General features: G+C 41.9%; 1 protein-coding gene across 12 annotated transcripts in view; it reads left to right on the top strand.

The window, feature by feature from the left end:
* The window catches only part of PPIP5K2 (diphosphoinositol pentakisphosphate kinase 2), an 86,731-nt gene that overhangs the window by 26,785 nt on the left and 34,713 nt on the right, over nt 1–25,233 (top strand). For all 12 annotated transcript variants that reach the window (XM_075602287.1, XM_075602296.1, XM_075602354.1 and 9 more), the window contains exons 9-18: nt 2,746–2,867; nt 10,634–10,735; nt 11,857–11,943; nt 16,357–16,432; nt 16,515–16,624; nt 18,393–18,478; nt 20,414–20,539; nt 21,931–22,052; nt 22,855–23,037; nt 23,855–23,996. In XM_075602287.1, coding sequence (XP_075458402.1) covers nt 2,746–2,867; nt 10,634–10,735; nt 11,857–11,943; nt 16,357–16,432; nt 16,515–16,624; nt 18,393–18,478; nt 20,414–20,539; nt 21,931–22,052; nt 22,855–23,037; nt 23,855–23,996 — 1,156 coding nt within the window. The remainder of the gene's footprint in view (nt 1–2,745; nt 2,868–10,633; nt 10,736–11,856; nt 11,944–16,356; nt 16,433–16,514; nt 16,625–18,392; nt 18,479–20,413; nt 20,540–21,930; nt 22,053–22,854; nt 23,038–23,854; nt 23,997–25,233) is intronic.

Genomic DNA, 25,233 nt, shown 5'->3' with positions numbered 1-25,233 from the left:
ACTTTCAGTTTTGTGTCATTTATTTATCCTACCATATTTTGCCATGGGCTTCGTAACGTAAAGAATTATAGTATGGAGATGTCCACAAAGGTATTGCATGTGTTATGTTTAGCTACAGAGGCACAGCATCGAAGATCTGCTAATAATCTGTGTCAATTAGTGTAATTGTCAAAGTAGCAAATCATTTATTTTTCTGTCTGTTTAACTATAATGTATTATTGTGCTTCTTTAAAGCAGCAGTTCAAGCAATATCCTACATGTGTTTTTTTATTTTTATTTATTTTTTCAAATAATATAGTTCTGTACTATGAGAAAATACTTGTAGCATTAAAAAAAATGTTTTAAAGACATTTTTAATGTTTCTAATGTAGGCAGAATTTCCAAAGTGACTGCCCCCTTCCCCTTCTGACAGGCTCTTGCTCTTGAGCCCCGCCCTCTCTCTAGCAGTGAACCAATTGTATCTGGTAACTGCCCAGTCACTGATATTCTAGGAACTACATTGCCCAAAATGCTGTGCAAGAACTGAATTAAATAACACGGAGCAACCGATCGATTGCAGGAGAACGGACCGATCTGCAGTTTAACTTGTCAGTGTGCAGATTGTATTGATGCACACATTGAATGGGAAAAATATATATATAAAATTATTTTTAAACAGCAGCTTGAACTGAAGCTTTAAAGTGCAGACATTTTTGTTTGTGGTGCACACTTTAGAGCAGGGGTGGGCAATTATTTTAGCTGGAGGGCCACTTGATAAGCTTTGGTAGGACACCCTGATGCAGAATCTACATTGTTTGTGACCCGTGAACCTTACCAAAGCTCCCCTCCTCACCAGCTTCTCTCTAGGCACAATCTACACCCATCAGCAATACAAATAGCAATATATGAAGTCCAGAACCTCCTTTCAAAGGCGCGCTCATAGTGCTGGCGACGCGACCGATGACGTCGCCACCAGCGAAGTTATCATTTGATTTTCAGCGACGTCACGAAAGGGGGCGGGCCGCGGTCTCTGATTGGTTTAGAGACAGTCACATGTGGCGACTGTCTCTAAAAAATCAAATAGACCCGGCTTCAAAATTTTGGGTCGCTCCATTGCCCCGTCGGGCTTCCTATAAGCGCTTGCGACTGAGTCAATGTATTTGATTCGGAGCGCTGTCGCAAGGCGCTATAAACGCAGCCTTAGTAGGGAGAATAGTGCCTAGTGGTATCTCACAACAAATAGAATGGGCACATTAGACATCTCCCATATAAAGAAATTGGAACTTGTCACATAACCTCATAAGGGGTTTCAAAATAGGATTAACTCAGTTATTCTTGAGTGCCCATTGTCCATCCTTGTGATCAGTGGAGGTCCTTCGGTGCGCAATGCACTATGGTAGAAATCACTAGAGGAAAAAGTTGGAAATGCAGAACACCACCAGTATCCAGTAAGTTCGAAAAAATTATCAAGAGTGAACATACAACCCGTGCACTTTTTTATTCTTGTGTGTGTTATGCCAGGGTTGTATGGTCACTCAGTGTTCTGTTGAGGTCTGTGCATGTCTCAATAGCTGGATGGGATTTATGGATATTTGTTTGTCTCTATGGTCGATTCTGAATAAAGTGTTTTTTTTTTTTTTTTTTGGTCATTGAAAGAAGCCTACCAATGGGTGTTGACGTGAGATCGACGGGTCATCGGCGTGTAACGTCACACCCGCGGCAGATTTAAAAACGTTGGTTTCTATCGCAGTTTTAGCATCTTGATAAAGCGCGTTGATGCGTTTTTTTTAACCTCATTGGTGGTTACATGTGACCTAATAAATATCTTGGAGACCCCTCTTGATAATTTTTTCTACCTTACTGGATACAGGTGGTGCTCCACATTTCCACCTGTATCTCCCTGCCTCACTCACTCTACCCCCTTCTCTTTTAATTCGTCCCTCTCTCCCTCACTCGCTTTCCAGTCGCCTCCCTCTCTACCGCCACTCGTCACCGCCTCCCTCTCTCCCCTTACTCTCCCTCGGTCCCTACCTGTGGTGAGGGTGATGGAGGCAGCAGTAGCTCAGCGATGCAGGAGACGAGGGGGATGTGGCGGAGGCGTGGCCGTGAGCGGTTCGCCCTCATTGGCTGAACATCTTACGTGCCGCTGACGTCATGCGCTGATCGCTGAAGAAGTCAAAATCCTTTGAGTTCCAGTGATCGCGACCGCGTGACGTCAGCAGTCGCGCCCACTATTGGGACCCGCGACGGACTGCATGTACTTGCTATGGTGCTGCGCAACGTCGCAGTCGCTATAGCCAGTATTATAAACGCAGCCTTAGAGTATAAAGCCCATGTTGCTCATATATCTGAAATGAAAAGTCCATGGGCAATGGTTACCCAATCGTCATTTCTATAAGCCACCAAACCAGGGAAATTGGGGCCATACTGTATGTCAAAGAAATTAGTCTGCACACAAGCAGTAATACAAAAAACATACTTTACAAAAGAACTCAAACTTACAAAAATGACATTGAACATGTATTCACATTGAATTTGTGTATTAAATGCTCACATGGGTTTTGTTTTCATATTTATTCTTCTGTAATGTTTGTTTTTTGGTGTTTGTGAGGTCTCATTTCTTTGTCATACTGTATGTCTCCAATTGTTGTTTGGTTTAATCATGTAATGTAGCGATTTAAAAAAAATACTTCAAAATAAAGGAAAAAGCCAGCCTGTATATCTTAAGAAAATAAATATAATATTTTTTTTCATGTTCTTTAACAGCAAACAGTTTGTGGTTTTGATTTATTGCGCGCTAATGGCCAGTCCTATGTCTGTGATGTTAATGGATTCAGCTTTGTGAAGAACTCTATGAAATATTATGATGACTGCGCCAAGATACTTGGGTAAGAAGCTATGTATTTGTTCCAGCAAGGGATATAATATGATTGTTAAATAATGTATCATTTGTATTAATGTGAGGCCATGGTGTTTTACAATTTATTTCTGTGGCCCTCCTAACTCTGAGTGTATAAATGAATGTGTGCCAGTATGCACATTAACACTTATACACTTGGCAACATATACATATTGATGCCGTGAACCCATATAAACAAATACATCACTCAATCACATCCATACATAAACTCGGCGCAGTATATACTCTGGTATAAAGACACATTTACACGTACACACTCTTAATCCCACATGTGGAGTGAGACACAAACATAACCCAGACCGAGATGCACACTTGTACACCCACACTCGGTACTCTCACATAAATTAAATTACCTCTGTCTCATATACCCACTGTTAGAAACACACACGCAGTCATATAAGGATTGCTTAGCTCACATGCATACACTTGCTCACTCGCCTCATATACACGTGACATACCTAATAAACTCCAATCCTCGCAAACATATTCCACGCCATATACAATGGCAAGCACTCAGAGTACATTATATATATATATATATGTGTGTGTGTGTGTATGTATTCTCTTTGGGGTGATGTACACCCATTACATTGTGGCAGCACTCATAGATATCATTGCAACACGATTGTAAATCAGTTTTGCGCACCTTATACTTTTCTTCTTAGAGATATATTATAATATATATATATATATATATATATATATATATATGTATATATATGTAGCCCTTTTTGTGAATCCCTGCTTTAAAGGAACTACTGGTGTTGTGTATACCTGTGGCTTCAGGAGCTCTGAGCCTCCGCTGTGGGGGAGCCTGGGGTCATACCCTTACTTATCATGGTGCAGCGCCTCCACTTACCCAGGATCCCCATATTAGAAGGATCTACCCTGAGCAAGAAACATAACAACGGTATTGTGCAACAGGCAACCTTTTACTATTGAGATTAACTAACGGAATCTTGCAGAGTATACATAACATGTATAAGACCCTTATATTCTACAAAACACAACGTAACACACAGTGGCTCGGCCACACCTTGCTAGGGATAATGTTCTGTACACAGGTGGCTCTGCCACTCTCCCAAGGAGTATGTCCTGTAACTAGTATCTGTATAGAATAGTATGATGGCACACTGGTGCCCCCAATTAGTTAGTGGGAGGCGGGATCAGCGCCTGATGACCGGTGTAGGTGCACTTGTTGACTAACGATACCTTCCGGTCACTACGGTGACCACACCACTTCACAAAGGGTCCCTAGTGTTGCTCCAGCCTTGCGCCGACACTCCGCTATGCTGTGCGGTCTGTTCTCCAGACCAAGATGGCGTCCGCAACTCCGCAGCTGAACCCGCACTAAAGGGATACGTCCCTAACTGCTACGGCCGTCCCTACAAAAGCGGCACCCTACGATGACAGGGGTAATGCTCCTCGGGGCTGGGGAATGTATCTCACCTAAGCGGAAGGGTCACTGACCCTCCGCTCACGCACACGAGGTTCCGCCACCTTCCTCCTTCACCTCTCACTCGTGTCTCCCACCGCCCACACGCATCCTGTGTCTCCATCCAGAGTCTTGCCCCCTATTGGTCCTCAGCCTCAGCTGACTCTCCCACAGTTCAGAGTTCAGAGTGCAATCCCCAAAGTCCCTCCAGATTGGTTGCCTTTCGCGCGCTTCCCTCGCGCATGCGCAGCCTGACTAATCACACAGTGACCTTACTGGCAAACGAACAGTATGGCGCTTCCTTTATTAGTGACAGCGCGGAACCCTCATATATACAGTATGTATACACATCCTTACATATATATATCTTTAAGAAGAAAAAGTATACGGTGTGCAAAACTGATTTACAATAGTGTTGCAATGATATCTATTAGTGCTGCCACAATGTAATGGGTGTACACCACCCCAAAGAGAATACAAAGTACAAAAAAAACACCTGAAGGATAAATACGTGAAGAAGTCCTATATTCGAATTCCACAACGAGATGTACCTATAGATGAAAAAGATACCAATATGGTGAAGTACGTTTATGAATAAAAATATTGCGCAAGCAACAGAGGCTACTTACAATGTAGCAGAAATAACAGGCACATCCGTAAAATGCTTCCAGATCGCTGCATCAAAGGGGCTGATAATCTCAGGAACCGCTCACTCCTCCTGTGTGCTCGGATGCGGAACGTCACTGCTCAGCTGTAATCAGCAGTTGCGCAGGTCCTCTGATGGTGACGTCACTCCCCTGAACAGGGATACCGCTGGCTCCATTCACTCGGTGAGATTAGCCACAGGGTTCAATTACGAAATTAATATAACAGTCCCAATAGCCTTTAAATAAGACTTTGCAGCAAATACAAAGACAGTTAAAAGTCCTGAATGGAGATGCCCCAGAAGAAGTCTAAACTCAGACGAAACTAGTAGGGTGAGGGTCTCTCAGTAGATCTCCCTATTTTCTGTTATATTCAGGACTTTTAACTGTCTTTGTATTTGCTGCAAATCCTTATTTAAAGGCTATTGGGACTGTTATATCAATTTCGGAATTGAACCTTGTGGCTAATCTCACCGAGTGAACGGAGCCAGCGGTATCCCCGTTTAGGGGAGTGACGTCACCATCAGAGGACCTGCGCAACTGCTGATTACAGCTGAGCAGTGACGCTTCCGCGTCCGAGCACACAGAGGAGTGAGCGGTTCCTGAGATTATCAGCCCCTTTGATGCAGCGATCTGAAAGCATTTTACTGATGTGCCTGTTACATTGTAAGTAGCCTCTGTTGCTTGCGCAATCTTTTATTCATAAACGTACTTCACCATATTGGTATATTTTTCATGTATAGGTACATCTCGTTGTGGAATTCGAATATAGGACTTGTTCACGTATTTATCCTTCAGGTGTTGTATATCCATGCACCTGTGTCTCTGATTTGCGTCTTTTGTGTTTTTATGTGTGTATCTCTATATCTCTATATCTCATTCATACAAAGTCATATTTTCACATTTATTCACTTGGCACATAAACACATTGGTACACACATAAGAAGCAGTAAGTGTAGAGTACAGTACTCTAAAAAAAAATATATATATAATAAAAAAAAAAGATACAAGGGTCTTTCAAGTTCTAACTTCACTAGAACAAGTACAGAAAAAGACGATGTTTCCTGTCCAGTCTGATCCTTCCACAGGTATGTAAACGTGTATGCAAAATAAGTGTTTTTTTGTTACCCACTCATGTCTTTCTCGTCATGTCTGTGACATCATTTCCATTCATCCGACATGACAGGACTTCAGAACATCATGCATTCTTTTCACTCCACTGTGAAATGCAAACAAAACAAATGACTGTGTAGAACAAACGGGATGTGTAAAGGACAGATTTCATATTACTGTATAGACCATTTCCTGGATTTGTTATAAATTAGAACTTTGGGTAACTCACGTGTGCTCCTTTTTGTACACCTGTATCTCTACTTATTGTATAAAGGTGTGTTTGGGGAGGTATATATAGCACTTATATCAGACACTCAGCGACTGAATAATGGCCATCCGAATCGGGGAAACCTCACGACGTTACGATTCTGCAAATATACTCCCCAACAGACGCATCAGAAGAAGTGGAAGAGTTTCTATGGCGAACTTCAGGATGCACTAAGCCTAACATCCAATACGGACATTATCTACATTATTGTCGATTTCAACTCCAAAGTGGGAACTCGAAATCGCTGGAAGATTCGGTTTAGGAGTGCGGAACGAGGCAGGAGACCGACTAGTTCAATTCTGTCAAGTGTACATGTGTTTCATCGATTTAAAGGCGTTTGATGTAATTGAGCACCACAAGATCTGGACCTGCTTGAAGGAAATGGGCACACCACCACACGTGATCGAACTTATAAGATCACTCTATCAAGATGCTACAGTCCGAACGCCATACGGAGATATGGATTGGCTCAAGATTGGAAAGGGCACATGCCAAGGATGACTGTCACCAGCAGCTTTCAACATGTACACAGAAGCTGTCATGCGGCGAGCAGGCCTGGATGAGTCCCAGATTGGCGTGAAAATAGGCGGCAGAAACATCAACAACCTCCGATACGCCGACGATACTACCCTGCTGGCTGAAAACAAGAAGGATATCGAACATCTGATCGTGAAAGTCAAAGGAGAAAGTGAGAAGGTTGGATTGTACCTGAACATTAAGAAGACAAAAATCATGACAACAGCAAAAAATGCGAATGTTAATTTCAAGATCAATAATGAGGAAATTGAAGTGGTTAAAGATTTAATCTTCCTTTGCTCCAAAATTGATCGCGATGGCAACTGCACCCCTGAGATTAAGAGATTGTTGGCACTTCGAAGAAATGCGATGATCAGTATGGACATCATCAGGAAGAGTAAAGACATCCAACTAAATGCAGATTGGTCAGTGCGATCGTTTTGCCAAAAGCAATGTGTGGCTGCAAAACCTGGACTCTGGAAAAGGCTGATAGGTGAAAGATCAATGCATTTATATTGTGGTGCTAGAGACGTCTGCAGTGTATTCCGTGGACAGTCAGAATAACGAACCAAGCAGTCCTGGAACGGACCAAACCGATAATCTCATTGGAGGCCAAAATAACAAATCAAAAGCTCTCCTACTTTGGTCACATCATGCAAAGCAAGTCGCTTGAGAAGGACGTCATGCTTGGAATGATCGGTGATAAAAGAGGAAGTGGCCGCCCAAGAACTCGCTGGCTAGATACCATCAAGAAAGATACAGGACTGAACATAGCAGAATTGAAAGAAGCTGTGAGGCATCGGAGGACATGGAGAACACTGATCCATAGAGTGGCTGAGAGTTGTACGCGACTGAACGTATAGAGAAAGATATAGCACTTGGGACTCTAGTAAAACAGATCTCGCAAAACACATATTTCGGGGTCTGGATGGAAGTAAGGCAGACGTAATGCGAGCCATGATATTTCAATCTAACGCTGTGCTAACTTAACATGATATTAAGCCTATGCTAATGAGATATATAAAACGATCGTTGTTTTGCATAGAATTTAGCTTTGTGGATCATCGTTAACCTAAGGGAAAATAACGTCCGAGCTGATAAAAATACGTTCTCAAAATCATTGCATTAAGGCAGGGGAGCGCAAACTTTTTGTGCTGCGCCCCCCTGTCACTCTGCCCCCGGCTCTCGCGCCCCCCTGCCTACCTTCTTTCGCGGCAGATGACGCTGCTTGGGCGTGTGACGTCAGGTCACATGGTGCCGCGGCGTCCATTGACGCCGCGTTGCCATGGCGACGCAACACAGCCGGCTGAATCCCGGTAAGTAAATAGTTGCAGGGGCCTCACGCGATCCCCCGGCATTTAATTTAAATGCCTGGGGGAAGAGCGCGGGGCCTCTGCAACTGCCCGCGCCCCCCCAGCACAATCTCCCGCCCCCCCTGGGGGTCGCGCCCCCCACTTTGCGCACCGCTGCATTAAGGGACCTCTGTGGACTAACGCTGTGCTAACTTAACATGATGTTAAGCCTATGCTAATGAGATATAAAACGATCGTTGTTTTGCATAGAATTTAGCTTTGTGGATCATCGTTAACCTAAGGGAAAATAACGTCCGAGCTGATAAAAATACGTTCTCAAAATCATTGCATTAAGGGACCTCTGTGGACTTGGGCCTCAGTAACTTTATTGCACACTATAGCAAAATAAACATAGGTTAATGTTTCATTAAATTCCACCAGATGGCGCCAGAAACATAAGGTCCTTTTGGGCCAATGTTTCTCAATCCGAAAACCAAATAATGATGCAATTTTAGTGTGCTAGGCATGACTAACTAATTCTGCATTACAGTAACATAACAGAAAAAATATGTGGTCTGCCACAAAAAAATTTGGTGTACACTGTTTTTATTTTTTTTACATTTTTTTTAGTTTCACAATGGAGGTAACTAACATGTCGTTACCCGGAATCCCTGGCTGCAGCGAAGCATTGTATGCTAAGAGATCATGGGAAATGCAGGGTTGCAGACCTGTATGAAACATGGTCTAGGACATTTTGGTTGCAGCAGTTTCGCTGCTACCAAATGGCTGCCGGTGCTTCGCCGCTGCTGTTTCTGCCGCCGGCCACTTCGCCGCCGGCCGCTAAGGTAAGTAAACCCCCTACAATAAGCCCTTAGCATAATATCACTGTGGTGGGGTGAAACAAGCACTCAGAGTACAAGCGCAAATTAATTACTAGTGTAAGGTAAACGGGTGAGTGAATAAATAATATAGTCATTATTTAAAGTGAAGGTGATGCAGATCCTATTAAAGACAAGGTTTTCATTTGTCTTAAAAGTACTGGAGAGAAGATTCCAGGGCGCAAAACACTCCACATCTGAAAAAGAAAAATACATAGTATAGTGACAAATTGCATAAAAAATTCATATGTGAATAAACCGGTAAGTATTTCACTCACATGAAATGAAAAACAGGCTCAAACAGGAAAAAAAAATCTTCTGATCCACAGAGAATCTGTGTAGGTATATACTTTCCTCCGCAGGAAAGATTATTCACATATTATTTTTTTATGCAATATTGCACTATATATTATTTTTTTTCTTTTTGAGATGTGTGTTTTGCGCCCTGGAATCTTCTTTCCCCTAAAACCCTTAAATTAACACCCTACCCCAAACCACTAAAGACCCTTAAATTAACCCCCTACCCTAACTAGTAATAGAACTTTCCTTAGAAGCGGCCGGCGGCGAATCGGCTGTGGCAGAGGGTCCGTCTGCGGCGAAGCGGCGGTGCCTATTTGGTCATGACGAAACGGCAGCGACCAAATATCCCATTGTGTCTGAGGCATGTGAAAGTGCTCACAAGTAGTATTTTTAGTTGCTGTTCATTGTACGGGAAAGGGTTTTGATTAACTTTTTACTCACCATAACTTATTTTGTGTTGATTGCAGCCACTACCAGCCTCACATTGCAAAGCCAATGACCATTCTCACAGAGACCCAAAAGGTTGAAATAGCGGTCTGGGTTTGCACTTCTTTAACACCAAGATGCGCTGAAAAAACTGTTTAATACGGCAGGCATAAGCTCATAGCAGTGTATTTTAAAATGGGCAAGAAGTGACACATGGAGGGCTCATTTGCATATTGGTACCCAGAATCCCTGGCTGCAGTGGAAATATTGTTTGCAAAGCAATAATGGGAAAAGGCAGGGTTACAGACCTGTCTGGAACATGCAAATGTACCCACAAGTGGTATTTTTATTTGCTGTACATTGAAGATAGTAAAGTACGTGGGTGCATTTGAGTATAATTCTGCTGGACGCCATTTTGTATTCAAAACTGTTCTTGTTCCACTGGTATATGAATAAACAAATTGTGGAAGGTAACTTTTATATCTCTTTTGTGGAAGGCAATATATATTTCTGAATTGGGGCCTCAACATTGTTATACTTTAATGTAGAGTGCAATGGAAATGCATGAAGAAGCTGTTTTTAAAGGTGGAAAAACCTTAAAGAGATCAGAAATATCTAGTCACAACCTCTGATTCATTTCCTTAACACGGCAGAAAAAAAATAAGTGTACTTTTTTTTAATCGCCTGAAATACTGTGAAGTTTCATCTATATCTTATTTGCCAATTAAAAATAATTGGTTTAAAAATTGTTTATAATGTAGATATGTATCAATGCCACAGTATCACTATGGCAGCATTTTATAGGTAAAAGTTACTGATATGAATGTTAAGTCACTTACCCTATCCTTTGTTTTTTCTTTAGAAATATCATCATGCGAGAACTTGCTCCACAATTTAACATCCCCTGGTCAATACCACTGGAAGCAGAGGATATTCCAATAGTACCAACCACATCTGGAACAATGTGAGCAAATGACTTGTCCTAAACATGGTAGTAATGTGACAGAAAGGGGGGGGGGGGGTGTACAGTGTCCCCAATAGGTGTTAGCAAACTTATGGTCAAACAAATTCTTCAAAATGCAGGTCTCCTCTAGTACAGAGGTACAAAGTACATCTCTACTTACAAGTTCATAATGCAATTCTCCATTTATTGTGACAGCCGCTGTTCTTGGCTGTTACAATAAATGGACAATTGCATTATAACCTTGTGAGTAGCGATGTACTTTGTACGTCTGTCCTAGAGGAGACCTGCATTTTGAGGAATTTGTTTGTCTATGTTGTGTTGGCTGCACAAGCAGGATTCTCCTCGGCTGAAACTATTTCCCCGCACTTTGGAACTGGACAAATGTATGGTTCCACTTCCTTTGTAACCTCTGTTGCCTTTATTGCTTATGATCCTGTGCTTTAGCCCCTTCCAGCAATAAAGACTTTAAGAAAAAGTAATTTTAAAATGATTCTCACTTTCTGTTTCTGTACTATAAATATGAGATAAATCTTCCCAAAATGTTTGTCTAGCAAATGTAGGATCTTTTGAAATAATAAATGGTAATCCAGACTATCCTCAGAACTTTAACCACTGCGTCTGGGATGTATTTCACTTTAATCTTCGCCAAAGCAGCTACTTTAGAGGTGCAAGGTGAATGAAACACACAGGGTCACCGCACTGCCAAACACACGTACTGCTATTACTGTATTTGTTGTTAAAATGTCGTCCTAGCAACTAACCCATTTGCAGACTCTATTAGACACTGGCCTCACCGGTCACGACAAAATGGTGCCCTTTGGATTATTAGGACAGTGGGTGAATTGAAATGGTTTCTGTGAAAGTTGACCAGAGGAAAAGGCTGAGAAGCAAATGCCAACTGAACATAACTAAAAACTTGAGTTTGAAGGTCAAATAAGTGAATGTCAGGCAAAACCCTAGCAACCTGGAGAAACCATTCCCTTTGAATGTAGCTCGTCTACCACACAAACAGAGCAAACCTGTATTTCTTTGTGCTACAAAATAATTGTAACTGAATTGAAAGCACTTGCAAGTTATATTTGAGTATTTAACATTGTACTTTAAAAATTTTTTTTTATTAGGATGGAGCTGAGATGTGTGATCGCTGTGATCAGGCACGGTGACAGGACACCAAAGCAAAAAATGAAAATGGAAGTAAGACATCAGAGGTAAGTCCTGTGTTTGGTCTCGTGTTAGCTGCTCCTCACTACATTACTAAGTACCTCACCGCTCATCTTTTGCTTTCTAATATTGTGGCACTTTAATGCATCAAATACTATTTATGTATTTTGTTATTCCCTTCTGGTTCTCGGATCCTATTTTTTATTTTGTTTTCAAGCTTTATTTGCAACAATTGATGTTACAAAAGCTGCTCAAATACTAGCTAACTTGTTTATCAAATTGTAAAAAGTCAACTGTTCAGGTTATTTTAACTGTAACTAGCCAGTTTACCTTCTTGTTGACAAGGTAAACCCCGTTATAACGCGACCCGTTATAACGCGATTCGTTTTTTTTTTTGCACACTGCACACACACTGCACACACACTGCACACACACTGCACACGCACACACTGCACACGCACACACTGCACACGCACACACTGCACACGCACACACTGCACACACACACACTGCGCACACACACTGCGCACACACACTGCGCACACACACTGCACACACACTGCACACACACTGCACACACACTGCACACACACTGCACACACGCTCTCACAGCACACGCTCACACTGCTCACAGCACACGCTCACACTGCTCACACTGCTCACAGCACACGCTCACACTGCTCACACTGCTCACAGCACACGCTCACACTGCTCACACTGCTCACAGCACACGCTCACATTACTCACACTGCTCACAGCACACGCTCACACTGCACACAGCACACGCTCACACTGCACACAGCACACGCTCACACTGCACACAGCACACGCTCACACTGCACACGCTCACACTGCACACACGCTGCACACACGCTGCACACGCGCTGCACACGCACTGCACACGCGCTGCACACGCGCTGCACACACGCTGCACACACGCTGCACATCTCACTGCTCACACACTCACTGCACACTCTCACTGCTCACACTCTCACTGCTCACACTGCACACACTCTCACTGCTCACACTGCACACACTCTCACTGCTCACACTGCACACACTCTCACTGCTCACACTCTCACTGCTCACACTGCACACACTCTCACTGCTCACACTGCTCACACTGCACACACTCTCACTGCTCACACTGCACACGCTCTCACTGCTCACACTGCACACGCTCTCACTGCTCACACTGCACACGCTCTCACTGCTCACACTGCACACGCTCTCACTGCTCACACTGCACACACTCTCACTGCTCACACTCTCACTGCTCACACTGCACACACTCTCACTGCTCACACTGCTCACACTGCACACACTCTCACTGCTCACACTGCACACGCTCTCACTGCTCACACTGCACACGCTCTCACTGCTCTCACTGCTCACACTGCACACGCTCTCACTGCTCACACTGCACACACTCACTGCTCACACTCACTGCACACTGCGCACACTCACTACACACTGCGCACACTCTCACTGCTCACACTGCACACACTCTCACTGCTCACACTGCACACACTCACTGCTCACACTCACTGCACACTGCGCACACTCACTACACACTGCGCACACTCACTACACACTGCGCACACTCTCACTACACACTGCGCACACTCTCACTACACACTGCGCACACTCTCACTACACACTGCGCACACTCTCACTACACACTGCGCACACTCTCACTACACACTGCGCACACTCACTATACACTGCACACACTCACTACACACTGCACACACTCTCACTACACACTGCACACACTCTCACTACACACTGCACACACTCTCACTACACACTGCACACACTCTCACTACACACTGCACACACTCTCACTACACACTGCACACACTCTCACTACACACTGCACACACTCTCACTACACACTGCACACACTCTCACTACACACTGCACACACTCTCACTACACACTGCACACACTCTCACTACACACTGCACACACTCTCACTACACACTGCACACACTCTCACTACACACTGCACACACTCTCACTACACACTGCACACACTCTCACTACACACTGCTTACAGCACACAGCTCTCACAGCACTCAGATGTCAGCAGCCCACCCCCCCTCACATGTCAGCAACCCACCCCCCTCCCTCACATGTCAGCAGCCCACCCCCCCCCTCACATGTCAGCAGCCCACCCCCCCTCGCCATGGGAAGGCAGCATGAATATAATAAGATTATCTCACTTGTCATGTACAGCCCTGCCTGAGGCATCCCTTTAAACCCTTCTCCTGCCCAAGGGTACCTGCAGCTTACTGCCGGGCCTATTGCTGGTTAACCCTTTCGTTGCTGGATTTAACATCTTTTGTCCTTCAGCCGCCATTTTAACACACACACACACACACACACCTACCTTTTAGATCAGCTCAGCGCATCCTCTCTCCCCGGTACTAAGCCCCGCCCCCTGCATGCTCTGACCTCTCCGGCAGCCTGCTACCGCGCACCGCAAAACAAGCAATAACTTTAGTACAGCAATTCAACTAGAATATATGTTTAGTGAGAATATTATGCATGTTGTCACTTTGCCTATGTTCTCCTCCCTCCCACAGCAACTTGTGGCTAAGTAGCTACAACAGTGTGAGTAATACAGCAAAGGACAATGGTTCCATCGGAGGTACTGGCATCACACATTGGGAGCTTCTGATCTGTTACCAGTAACAGAAGTTAGCATGAAGAAGTAGCTTTGTTGCAAGAACACTGCTTAATAAGCTAGTGAATCTAGTTATAATGTCATAGTCCGCTATCCCAGTGCCCTTTTGAAAAAGCACTTTCTCTTCCTGTGTCTCAGGCACCGAATTTACATCAGAGCAGAGTCTCATTGTGCCTGCTAAACATCTATGTACAATGCACAATACTTTATTATTAGTATATAAGAAAATCAACATATGTAAATATAAAATACACACACACACCTACCTTTTAGATCAGCTCAGCACATCCTCTCTCCCCGGTACTAAGCCCCGCCCCCTGCATGCTCTGACCTCTCCGGCAGCCTGCTACCGCGTACCGCAAAACCTCGGGGCTTGGAGGGAGAGGGAGGGGGCTTGGAGGGAGGGGGCTTGGAGGGAGGGGGCTGGGAGGGAGGGGGCTGGGAGGGAGGGGGCTGGGAGGGAGGGGGCTGGGAGGGAGGGGGGATGAATCGCCACCATTTTTAAAAACTTTTTATTTATTTATTTATTTAATGAGGAGGGGGTGCAGAGGGAGCTGCCGACACAAGGGGCCCATGTGGAAACACTAATCCTGGGCTCCCGGAAAGCTGTTGGTGGCCCTGCCTGCTCCACATAGACTGCGGTCGTCACCACCGCTGTACTTCAACTGCCCCCATAAGGCAACGAAGGGGAGGACTGTGCCCCCCCCCCCCCCCCAAAAAAAGTTGGACATTTATTGGCCCGCCTCTGAAAAGGGTTGGACAGCCCTGATGAATGCAATGTTAATCAAGAAGTATGCCCTATTTATCTATCACTAAGGATCCCTCTATGATGGGCTGAGCAGCCTGTCACTCACACAGGGACAGCCAACGAGACTGCACATTGGCTGTGTAACATCTTAAATGTCACATATGAAGTGTCTGTGGAGTTCAAATTGGAGGTGAAGAATACAAGAACTAAACTCTGCACGCTTTGCAGGGATTTCCTTTCCTATTGTCTGACTTTGCTGCACTTTTGTATTATTATAATTCCCTGTATTGTTTTTGTAAAGTGCTGAGTACACAGTCTGCACTCTATAAATAAAGATATATACATACATACATACATACATACCCTTTTGTGATAGACTGAGTGGCCTTTCACTCACACAGAAGACACTGGGGGAGGGGATTTTAATGTCAGTGGAGACAGATGAGTGATTGTAGTATACACAGAGAGGAGCACACAGTAAGGTAGGGAGTGCAAATAGAGGGGAGGAGAGAGTACAAAGATGAGCAGGGCATGATGGGGGGAGAGGGAGAGGGAGGAGAGACAGCGGAGAGAAGTGTACACATGGAGGAGGCAAGACCGCAAGGAGAGGAGGAGAAGAGGGCATGTAGTATGCACAGCGAGGAGCAGACACAGTAAGGCAGAGACTTCAAAGAGGAGCAGTAGGAGGAGGAAACGGAGGGACAGCAAGGAGAGAAGGAGACAGATGAGATAAGTAGGAGAGGAGGGAGTGTAGTCTCCACAGAGAGGAGCAGACAGTTATGCAGGGAGGAGAGAGTGCAAAGAGGAGCAGGGCATAATGGGGAAGAGGGGAAAACAGTCAGCAAGGCATTACAGGGTGGGCTGAAAATAAACCAGAAAGTTTTATTTGTAACCTTTCAGATCTCCTAGATCGGCGTATATTGCACCGGGCACAGCTACTTAAATCTATTTCAGTCTGGTGATTTTTTTTATTTAGCAGGCAAAATGTTTACGTTTGTAGTAATATCACTTTTCTTTAAGGTTCTTTGATCTTTTTGAAAAATGTCATGGCTACAAGACTGGAAAGTTAAAACTGAAGAAACCAAAACAGTTACAGGCAAGTGACATTTGACTTTTTATTTTAAAGTACCATAAATCTGCTGTATAGGCTAGTGACTTATTTCTTTTCCTTTTAATAGGAAGTGCTGGACATCGCTAGGCATCTCCTTGTTGAACTAGGTCAAAACAATGATTCAGAAATTGAAGAAAACAAAGCAAAACTTGAGCAGCTTAAAACTGTGTTGGAGATGTAAGTACAGATGTAAGGTACAGTTTACCAAAGTCTTGCCATACACAGATTTGTAACCGGCATCGTTAGTACATCTCCTATATTCGCTCTGACAGCCTTGCCAAGCCAGAAAGACGCGAAGTCTGTGTCTACATGAAACAATACATACATTTCAACTATGCACCTGAAACACACCAGATGCTCTTCATTGTGCAGTTTTGAATTAAGTTCAAAATGACAGAGTTAGCAGAGATTAACTAGATTGGACATTTAGTAAAATAATGGGTGGTTTTAGTACTTGTGTACAGACTGGACAAATTAAGACAATGCATAGAGATTTCTGTGTAACGCTCACTACCAAGAAACTAATGCAGGAGAATGGAGTACTTGCATGTGCATTGAGAATGGCATTTGGTATGCTTGACCATGTACAGTGCAACTGTATATGGCCCAGCTGTGTTGGGCTGAAAACCCACATCTCTATCACTCTTGGTGCTTTATGGTAGAAATGTAGCCTAAAATGGGGTTACGGTCTGAAATTATTAAAAAAAAAAACATACAGTAGCATACTGTAGTGCTGACGAGTATTCTAAAACAAATCTGGGTCTATCACCAACAAGACCCAGGTACATGCTGGGTACATGCTGCAACATTTCAGTGACATTTCTGCAGACAGACTAATGGCCCATCGGATTAACAGCGGAGGTCCCTGGCAGTCCCATTCAAACTGAATGGGCATGCCAGGGACTCCTGCTGTGTTAATCCGATGGGCCATTAGTCTCTGCAATAATGTCACTGAAATGTTGCAGCATGTACCCATCATGTACCTGGGTCTTGCTGGTTATAGCCCCAGATTTTCCAAGACGAGTTTAAGGCAAGTTTTAGAATACTTGTCGGCGCACCTGTAGCAACCAAATAAAAAAAGTTAATAAAACATGAAATTATTTCGTGTTGCAGTTTATCGTTCACCAAGAAAATGTTTAAAATGTTATGCTGAGGAAGGGATGATCATGTCGTCAAGCCCTTTTTATGCACATTCTTATCATATACTAAAAAAGTTTTGTTTTTTCTCTCAATGTTTGTACTTTTAAGAGATCTCTTCTTGCCCTTTCTGACACGGTTTTATTTTTATTTTTAAATACACTGCTCCGGATATGTCATAGTTTGAAATATGAAGTGTCCGAGAGGTCAGAATGGAACTCTCCCTGAAGCCTTGTGCATTCTGTTTGGCTAATGATATCACAATTAGTTTACAAACAAAGAACAAAATAAAATGAACAATAGACATGAAAATATGAGGATTGACCAACAGTTTTATCAAGAAAGACATTAGATAAAGATTGTAGAAAACCAGTGTTTACCATGGAAAATTTAATGAAATATTGAAAATAGTGTGTGTGTGTGTGTGTGTGTGTGTGTGTGTGTGTGTGTGTCCTATAGGGTTAAGATAGGTAATGTTTTACCGGACAGATGTTCGACAAAGAACGAGACAGCACACAGTAGTAAAGAAATACAAAGTGTATTGAAGTATGTGACACACTCACACACCAACAACGTCCTCACAGAGAGACCTTTCTCAAGGGTGTGCACAGACAATGATTGTGACAAACATTTATACCTACACCCAATTGTGTCACAAGACAAACAGAACAATTATCCAATACTCCCCCCCACCCCATGTTTACTTTGTTACTAGGCGAACTAGACTACACCTTTTAGCCATTATGCCACACCACCTGCCATATAAGATCAGTGGGTTGCACGTGCTAAATATATATTCTCTTTGTAGGTATGGACACTTTTCTGGAATAAATCGTAAAGTGCAATTGACCTATCTCCCTCATGGTTGTCCTAAAACGTCTAGTGAAGAAGAAGGTACAGTATAAGCAATTCATGTTCAACCGATCAAATCACTGTATGTGCACTCTTGGCCCTGAGAAGATTCTGCTAACCTCTTGAAATGAAAGTTTACAATGCAGGTCAGCAGACTCAACTTGCCTAGCTCTCAACTTGAAGAGCACTTTTAGGTTCTGGGGGTCAGTTGCTTTTTGAGGCATAAATGTGTCTTATGACACTGTACATTCTACTGGTGTTCACAAACGTAAACCTATATGTCCATGGAATGCTGGAGGACAGAATGATATTATTCAGTAGTGTGTACAATGTATTGTGTGGCCTTCGCCCCCTAGCATCCCCTTATCCTGAGACTGGAAGGTTAAATAAAAATGTGCTGTGCACGTGTCACCAGTGGAGTATCGGTTTTAGTTTCAAACACACTACCATGTACACAACACTTTATATCAATTGTATACAAAATACAATACTGAGAAATATAACACAACATGGGAATATATGCATGTAATATAAACAAACGTTGGGAGAAAGGTATACCAGTACCTGCTGCAAAGAGCTTAAAGTCTAAGACATATTCACAAAAGGGTGCCAAGCTTTTGCACATTCTAACTCCCATTCCTTTAAATGGGTGGTAGTGCGTGCTGAAATGTAACACCCTTTTAGTGAATATGGGCCTAAGTTGTGTGTTGAAAGACTTCTAAACCAGTGCTCTTTTAGTACTCCTACAGTTCTTGAAGTAGATGTGTCTGAAAAGTGTACCAGTGTTCCCATGCTAAAAGGTTTGTGAAATGTTGGTGTAGAGTAGTATAATAAATAGTAAAACCATTTTTTGTTAAGATTCTTCATACAATAACTAGAAATGGTCTAACTGAGCCTACGGCCATTGGTAAAATAAAATCTTGATGGGTAAAACAGAAGAACTAAGCAGGTGGTGACTTTTTTCTGAATTGCATTGTTTTAGTGACTGTCATATTGCATTAGTTCAGCTTAAATGTTTTTAAAGACTCCAGGTAGATGCACCGAGTGTTGTCTTAAGTGCCTGTTATTTTTCTGGTGTGTATGTATATAGCGCTTAGGTATACACTGTATATGCAAGAACTTGCATATTGTAACATATTGGAAAAAAATGCATTATGCGATGAGCATAAAAAAGTAAACGGATGTCAATTTATGTGAAATAATCTTTTGTTCCGGCTGTGGGGACAGCACCTTTTAAAGGTCAAGTGCTGCAGATAATCCAGGACCATGATTATCATTTGGTATGAAATACAAACCTTCAAAATGTTACCATTCCTTCTCTATCAATCAGCCTAAAATTCAGTATAATTGCCTTTTCTAATCCTTTTCATCTCAAATTTGATATATGTATCCCACGAGATTTGCTTTTTACAAATCAGATATCTGGAGAGAGATAAAAAGCATGACTTTTGTAGCAGATGATGTCCTGGTGAAGCCGCTACACATTCATTGTAGGGGTCCCTCTATCAACACACACACACACACGTTTGTTTTGATACTACACCATATTCTGCTCCAAGCTGCTTCATGTGAGCTTTTTAATCAAGTTTCTTGCATCGAGTACAGATTGTTGGCTAAGGAGGTAATTTAACTCCTACCTACCTCCTATCGATACTTGCCAAATAGCAAGCTTTGGAAACTTGTAGCAAAGTACCTTTGACATTTAAGAAAAATGAACACAGGGTCACTGAGTTTGAATCTCAAGTACCATGATACATAGACCCATCTATGAGACTTAAAGCAAAAGGAGGTGAAGTATGAATTCAATACATTCTTGAGCTCAACCAAAATAACTGCACATAAATCAACATGCTTAAATTTTAGCCTAAAATATTTGTCTATTTTATTTTCTTCCTTTTTTTGTTTTTTTCTTTTTGGCTTCAAATCAAGCGAGTTGTTTATGATTATGTTTTTTTTTTTTGTTTGTTTGTTTTTTAGACTGCAGAAGAGAGGAACCATCACTGCTTTTAGTCCTGAAGTGGGGAGGAGAGCTGACTCCTGCAGGCCGGGTACAGGCAGAAGAGCTTGGCAAGGCCTTTAGGTGCATGTATCCTGGAGGACAAGGTGATAATGATGGCATGCTGGCATTTTTAAGTTCTTTTTAAGTAATTATCCCCAATGAACTTTGAGATGAATGCCTGGGATGGAGGAGTTGGAGGTATTCTTCTGTTCTACTTTTCCTTGGGAAAGCTGCTGCTGCTGAAAATCGCTAGCCATGAGCAGCCAGCAAATGTTTTCCCTGGCTTTATTTCACATACATTTCAAAATCTTATTTTAATTTGCCTTCTTTGTTTACTGATAAATTCCATAATTCTTTACTGAAGACCTGTGAACAGCGTCTGACTGCGCAATGCCCACAGCTGTAATTCTGGCAGTAAAAGTTCAGCAGCTCTCGCCAGTCTCTCTCCTACATACTCAATAACTGTTCTAAGCAGCACCTAGCTCTGGTGAAGGCTGGGCAGATGCATTTCATTTGTAATAGGGTTTTGTTCGTTTTTCCGGACATTTCTATGCCATGAACGCCTGGAATTTAAACAAAAAAAGACCAGCTTTTTGACTCGTCTACATTTTCAGCCTATAAAGCAAAATATAAGATGATAAATAAAGAATAGGCCCCAAATACATTTTTAGCAATATTAACATATTTACTTATTCATGAAATAAAATAGGATAGCTTTAGTTGAAAGGTAATGTCATTATGGCTATATTCATTGTAATTAGATAGGAAAAAAGCTTGGCTTTGAATTTGAATCTAAAGTGTTCCCCGCATTCCGAATGAATACAAAAGAATCTCCTGTTAATTGTATGTGATTTGCGTTTTTTTGCACACTGTCAATTCATGTTCTTCACTTTTGCTCATTAATACATATCAGCATTTCAAGTATCATTGATTCTTTTGTATTCATTCGGAGTGCAGGGAACACTTTTTGTGTTCTATATGTCTTTAGGAGAGATTAGGGGTCTCTTCATTGTTCCTCAGCACCCACCACAGACTTATATCCCTAATATATTTAATACATTAGGTAGTGCGGCCTATACAGCATACTTTTCTGTATGAATTTAAGAGGAAGTTCGGGACTAAAAGGTAAGTGGGATATGAAGTATGGGGTACAGAAAATGAGTTCCTGCTTGATATTAGTGTTGTAATGTCAAACTGAAACGACATTATTTCAATGATTGCAAATGTATCTGGGACGCCTAACATCAATACATTGCTTTTTGTTGTATGTGCTTTGGGTTATTAGTAACTGTTGCTGACCTGATTTTTTTTATTTTTGTTGTTGCTTTTGCAACTTTTACATTTCTTTGCTTTGTGTATACCGTGTGTGTAATTTGAGGTTTAATGTTTGCATCATTATTGTTTTGACTGTATGAGAGACTCAGAGACAGACAAGTTTGCGTTTTCAGTGATTTCAGGTTCTGTGCTTTTCCTAATGTGTGTATTTATTTTGCAGGAGACTATGCTGGGTTCCCAGGCTGTGGTTTGCTGAGGTTACATAGTACCTATCGGCATGACCTTAAGATCTATGCGTCTGATGAAGGGCGAGTCCAGATGACTGCTGCTGCGTTTGCTAAAGTACTTTTATTTAACGTTGCGTTTTGATTTTAACGCAACCACATTAATAATTTTTTTATAAAATATAAGTAACTCTGGTTTTAATGTTAGCCCTTGCATTCTTTTTGTTTTTAATTGAAAGACCATTTTTTGATTCTGGGGCAAAAAAAAAACTGCACCTACAGTTTTGGGACCAATAGGTTTTTTTTTCTTCTTTTATACATCTTTACACTTTACAAATGGCTTATAAATTCATATTGATCCTAAATTAGTCAACAATGTGATAGGAGTCATGATGTTCGCTTTCAGGGCTAACATTAGCATGACATTTAAAAAAAATCTGCATTCTCGTTACCTTGATGTATGTAAGTGTAGACTGACTAACTATTAGCCTGATTTGGTTTGTGTTGTGCGAGCACATGCAGTTGAACTAATTATACAGATACCTCCGTAAAGTTGGCATCATCCTCTCACATTTCAGGAGTTTGGATTATTTTTCCACCGTAATAGATTGCTGTGTTAAATATCTGACCTAGATGTGCTGTATGCATTTCACTTACTAACTTTTTCAATAAGTAATTCGTTCTCACATTGTAAATCTTAAAGACGATTGCTAATTTTGATCACCAAAGCTTAAGGCACATAGAAAGTGCTGGGCAAAATAATCAATTTTTAATACCATAAAAACTTGTAAAGCTGATCATATTTCTGTTCTGCTTTTGTTGGGTACCATAAAGATGTGTGCTGTGAACCGGTAGTCGGTGTTCTTTCTTTTGTGGCCATTACTAACCTGATGATAAACGGTGTTGATTCTAATACTTAGGGTCTATTGGCGTTGGAGGGAGAGCTGACCCCTATACTTGTCCAGATGGTGAAAAGTGCTAATATGAATGGCCTGCTGGACAGTGACGGTGACTCTTTCAGTAGCTGCCAGCATAGAGTTAAAGCAAGGCTACATGAGATCCTGCAGAGAGACCGGGACTTCTGCTCAGAAGATTCTGAGAAGGTGAGAAATTGCGTATAAAAGAAAAAATCCGCAGTAAACAATAAAATTGCCTTACTGTATGTTATACTTAGCTGATAAAGAAATGGATTTGGCAGCTTTATTTGCTATTCTCTAAACAAGCACAAAACGTGTTCATTAGCACCCACTAGTACTGTGAGTATGTAGCCTGATTTATGTGTTATGATGTAAAGCAACTAAATGTAGAAAAGCCAACATTACTCACCTTTATATATCGGTGCAGTGCCTAACAATACCAGCATTTAAAAAAAAAATTGCCCCTCCAAACAGTCTGCTGGTAAACCCTTACAGTATGAAGAATATCATGGATTCAAATTCAATAGTCTTTCTTGTAGTCCTAGATTTGTATGGGATATATTTTTGTATTGCCAGGAATACGACTACGTGTTCTTACACGCACGCACACACGCTAATTAATGGGGAATATTGAACTGGTATCTTTAAAGTTTATATCCAAGTATCCGTTTAACATCGATACCCCAAAACCTACCTTGCTCCTAATTCAGCTAATCACAGTCCAGCACTCACAGGGTAAACATATGTTTTGTTACTTGCATAGCGATCAGAGAGCTTGCTAATGGCAGTCATCATTTTCATGATAGGACCTGCAAAGTACATGTTTGTCATCTTCTTTCTGTACTGGAACTCGACAACGTTTTAATCTTCCGAATGTTGTTGGTGCTGTAAGCAGTATCATTTAAATATATGGAAGGCTTATTGTTCTCCAATGTCCTGGTCACTGTAAATTTTGAAGTTGACAAAGTTAATCTCTGTTAAAACTGTCATCTTGTTTTAACAGCTTACTCCAACTGGAAGCATCTCCCAGATAAAATCAATGCAGATTATTAAAAACCCTGTTAAGACTTGTGATAAGGTGTACTCTCTAATCCAGAGTTTGATGTCCCAAATCCGACAGAGAATGGAGGACCCTAAATCTGCAGGTAATGTGGAATAAGAACTATGGAATAACCTAAAACCCATTCCAATATGATCGCAACCCAAAAAAGAGAACAATTGTTCCCTCTGAGTCTCTGAACATGAGCCCCTTAGATGCTCAATAGGAATTAAATGACAATACCCAAAACATTTCTGATTAGAGTTCCCATCATATAAACATGAGACATGAAAATGTCAAGTGGACAAATAGAATATAGTAAAAAATCACTGACTAAAAGCATGTACAAAACAGTCCTGTGTGAGCATGGTAAAGTACTTAGCGTAAGTTGGAAGCCAGTGAGAGAGAAACCATATACAGCTGCAGTCGCACTTGTTAAATTAATACCGTAGCACTTTTCAGCTGCAAATAAAGCCGTGCATAGCAGCATTCATAGCGGTTCGTGACAGTCAAAGACAAAGACTGCACACGTTGTAGCATCTGCCGCCTAAGAGGCAGCGGATCAACTCCGCAGCTTTACCAGGTAATGTTGGAAAGCTCCAGAATCCAGACACACACTGTGCTGGGATGCTGCAGCAAGCTCCTCCGGCAGTCCTTCCACACTCTGAGACCCTACGCGTGTTGAGTACTGAATTTACTTCTTCTGGGCTTGAACACCTTTTTGTTTTATTTAAATTGCAGTTGAAACCTAGCATTATTTTATACTCCAAGGGGGGCAAATTCATTTTGTGATTCGATTTAACTCTTAACACTTACTAAAAGCTCTAAAGGAACCCAAATATTGGTGAGGTTATGCTTCAGTTACTGGTTCCGTTTGTATGCTTACATCAGTGTACTCCTATTAATACTTTATTGATAGAGGTCATTGTCTTGATGGTCTTTTTTTAAAAATAACGGTGTATGTGGCACAATGTAATACAAGATATTTGAATTAGATTATAAGCTCTTGGGAGCAGGGGCTCCTTTTCCTAAATGTTACTTTTAAGTCCTGAAGCACTTCTTCCCATTATGTGTTATTTGTATTTGTTGTTTATATGATTTATCACGTGTATTACTGCTGTGAAGCGTTATGTACATTAATGGCACTATATAAATAAAGACACACATACGTACAAGATATTGACATTATCATAAATAATGCTACAATGAAGAGTATTAACTGAGGATTTATTTCATGCATTTGACCATTTCTAATTTGAAATGTAATAAGAATATCTATGTTGCGTTTTCATGCCACGGGTGGCCAACTCCAGTCATCAAGGGCCACAAACAGGTCAGGTTTC

This window comes from Ascaphus truei, chromosome 1, assembly GCF_040206685.1.
Source record: "Ascaphus truei isolate aAscTru1 chromosome 1, aAscTru1.hap1, whole genome shotgun sequence".
In the NCBI taxonomy this organism is placed as follows: domain Eukaryota; kingdom Metazoa; phylum Chordata; class Amphibia; order Anura; family Ascaphidae; genus Ascaphus; species Ascaphus truei.
This window is presented reverse-complemented; position numbering and strand designations above follow the sequence as displayed.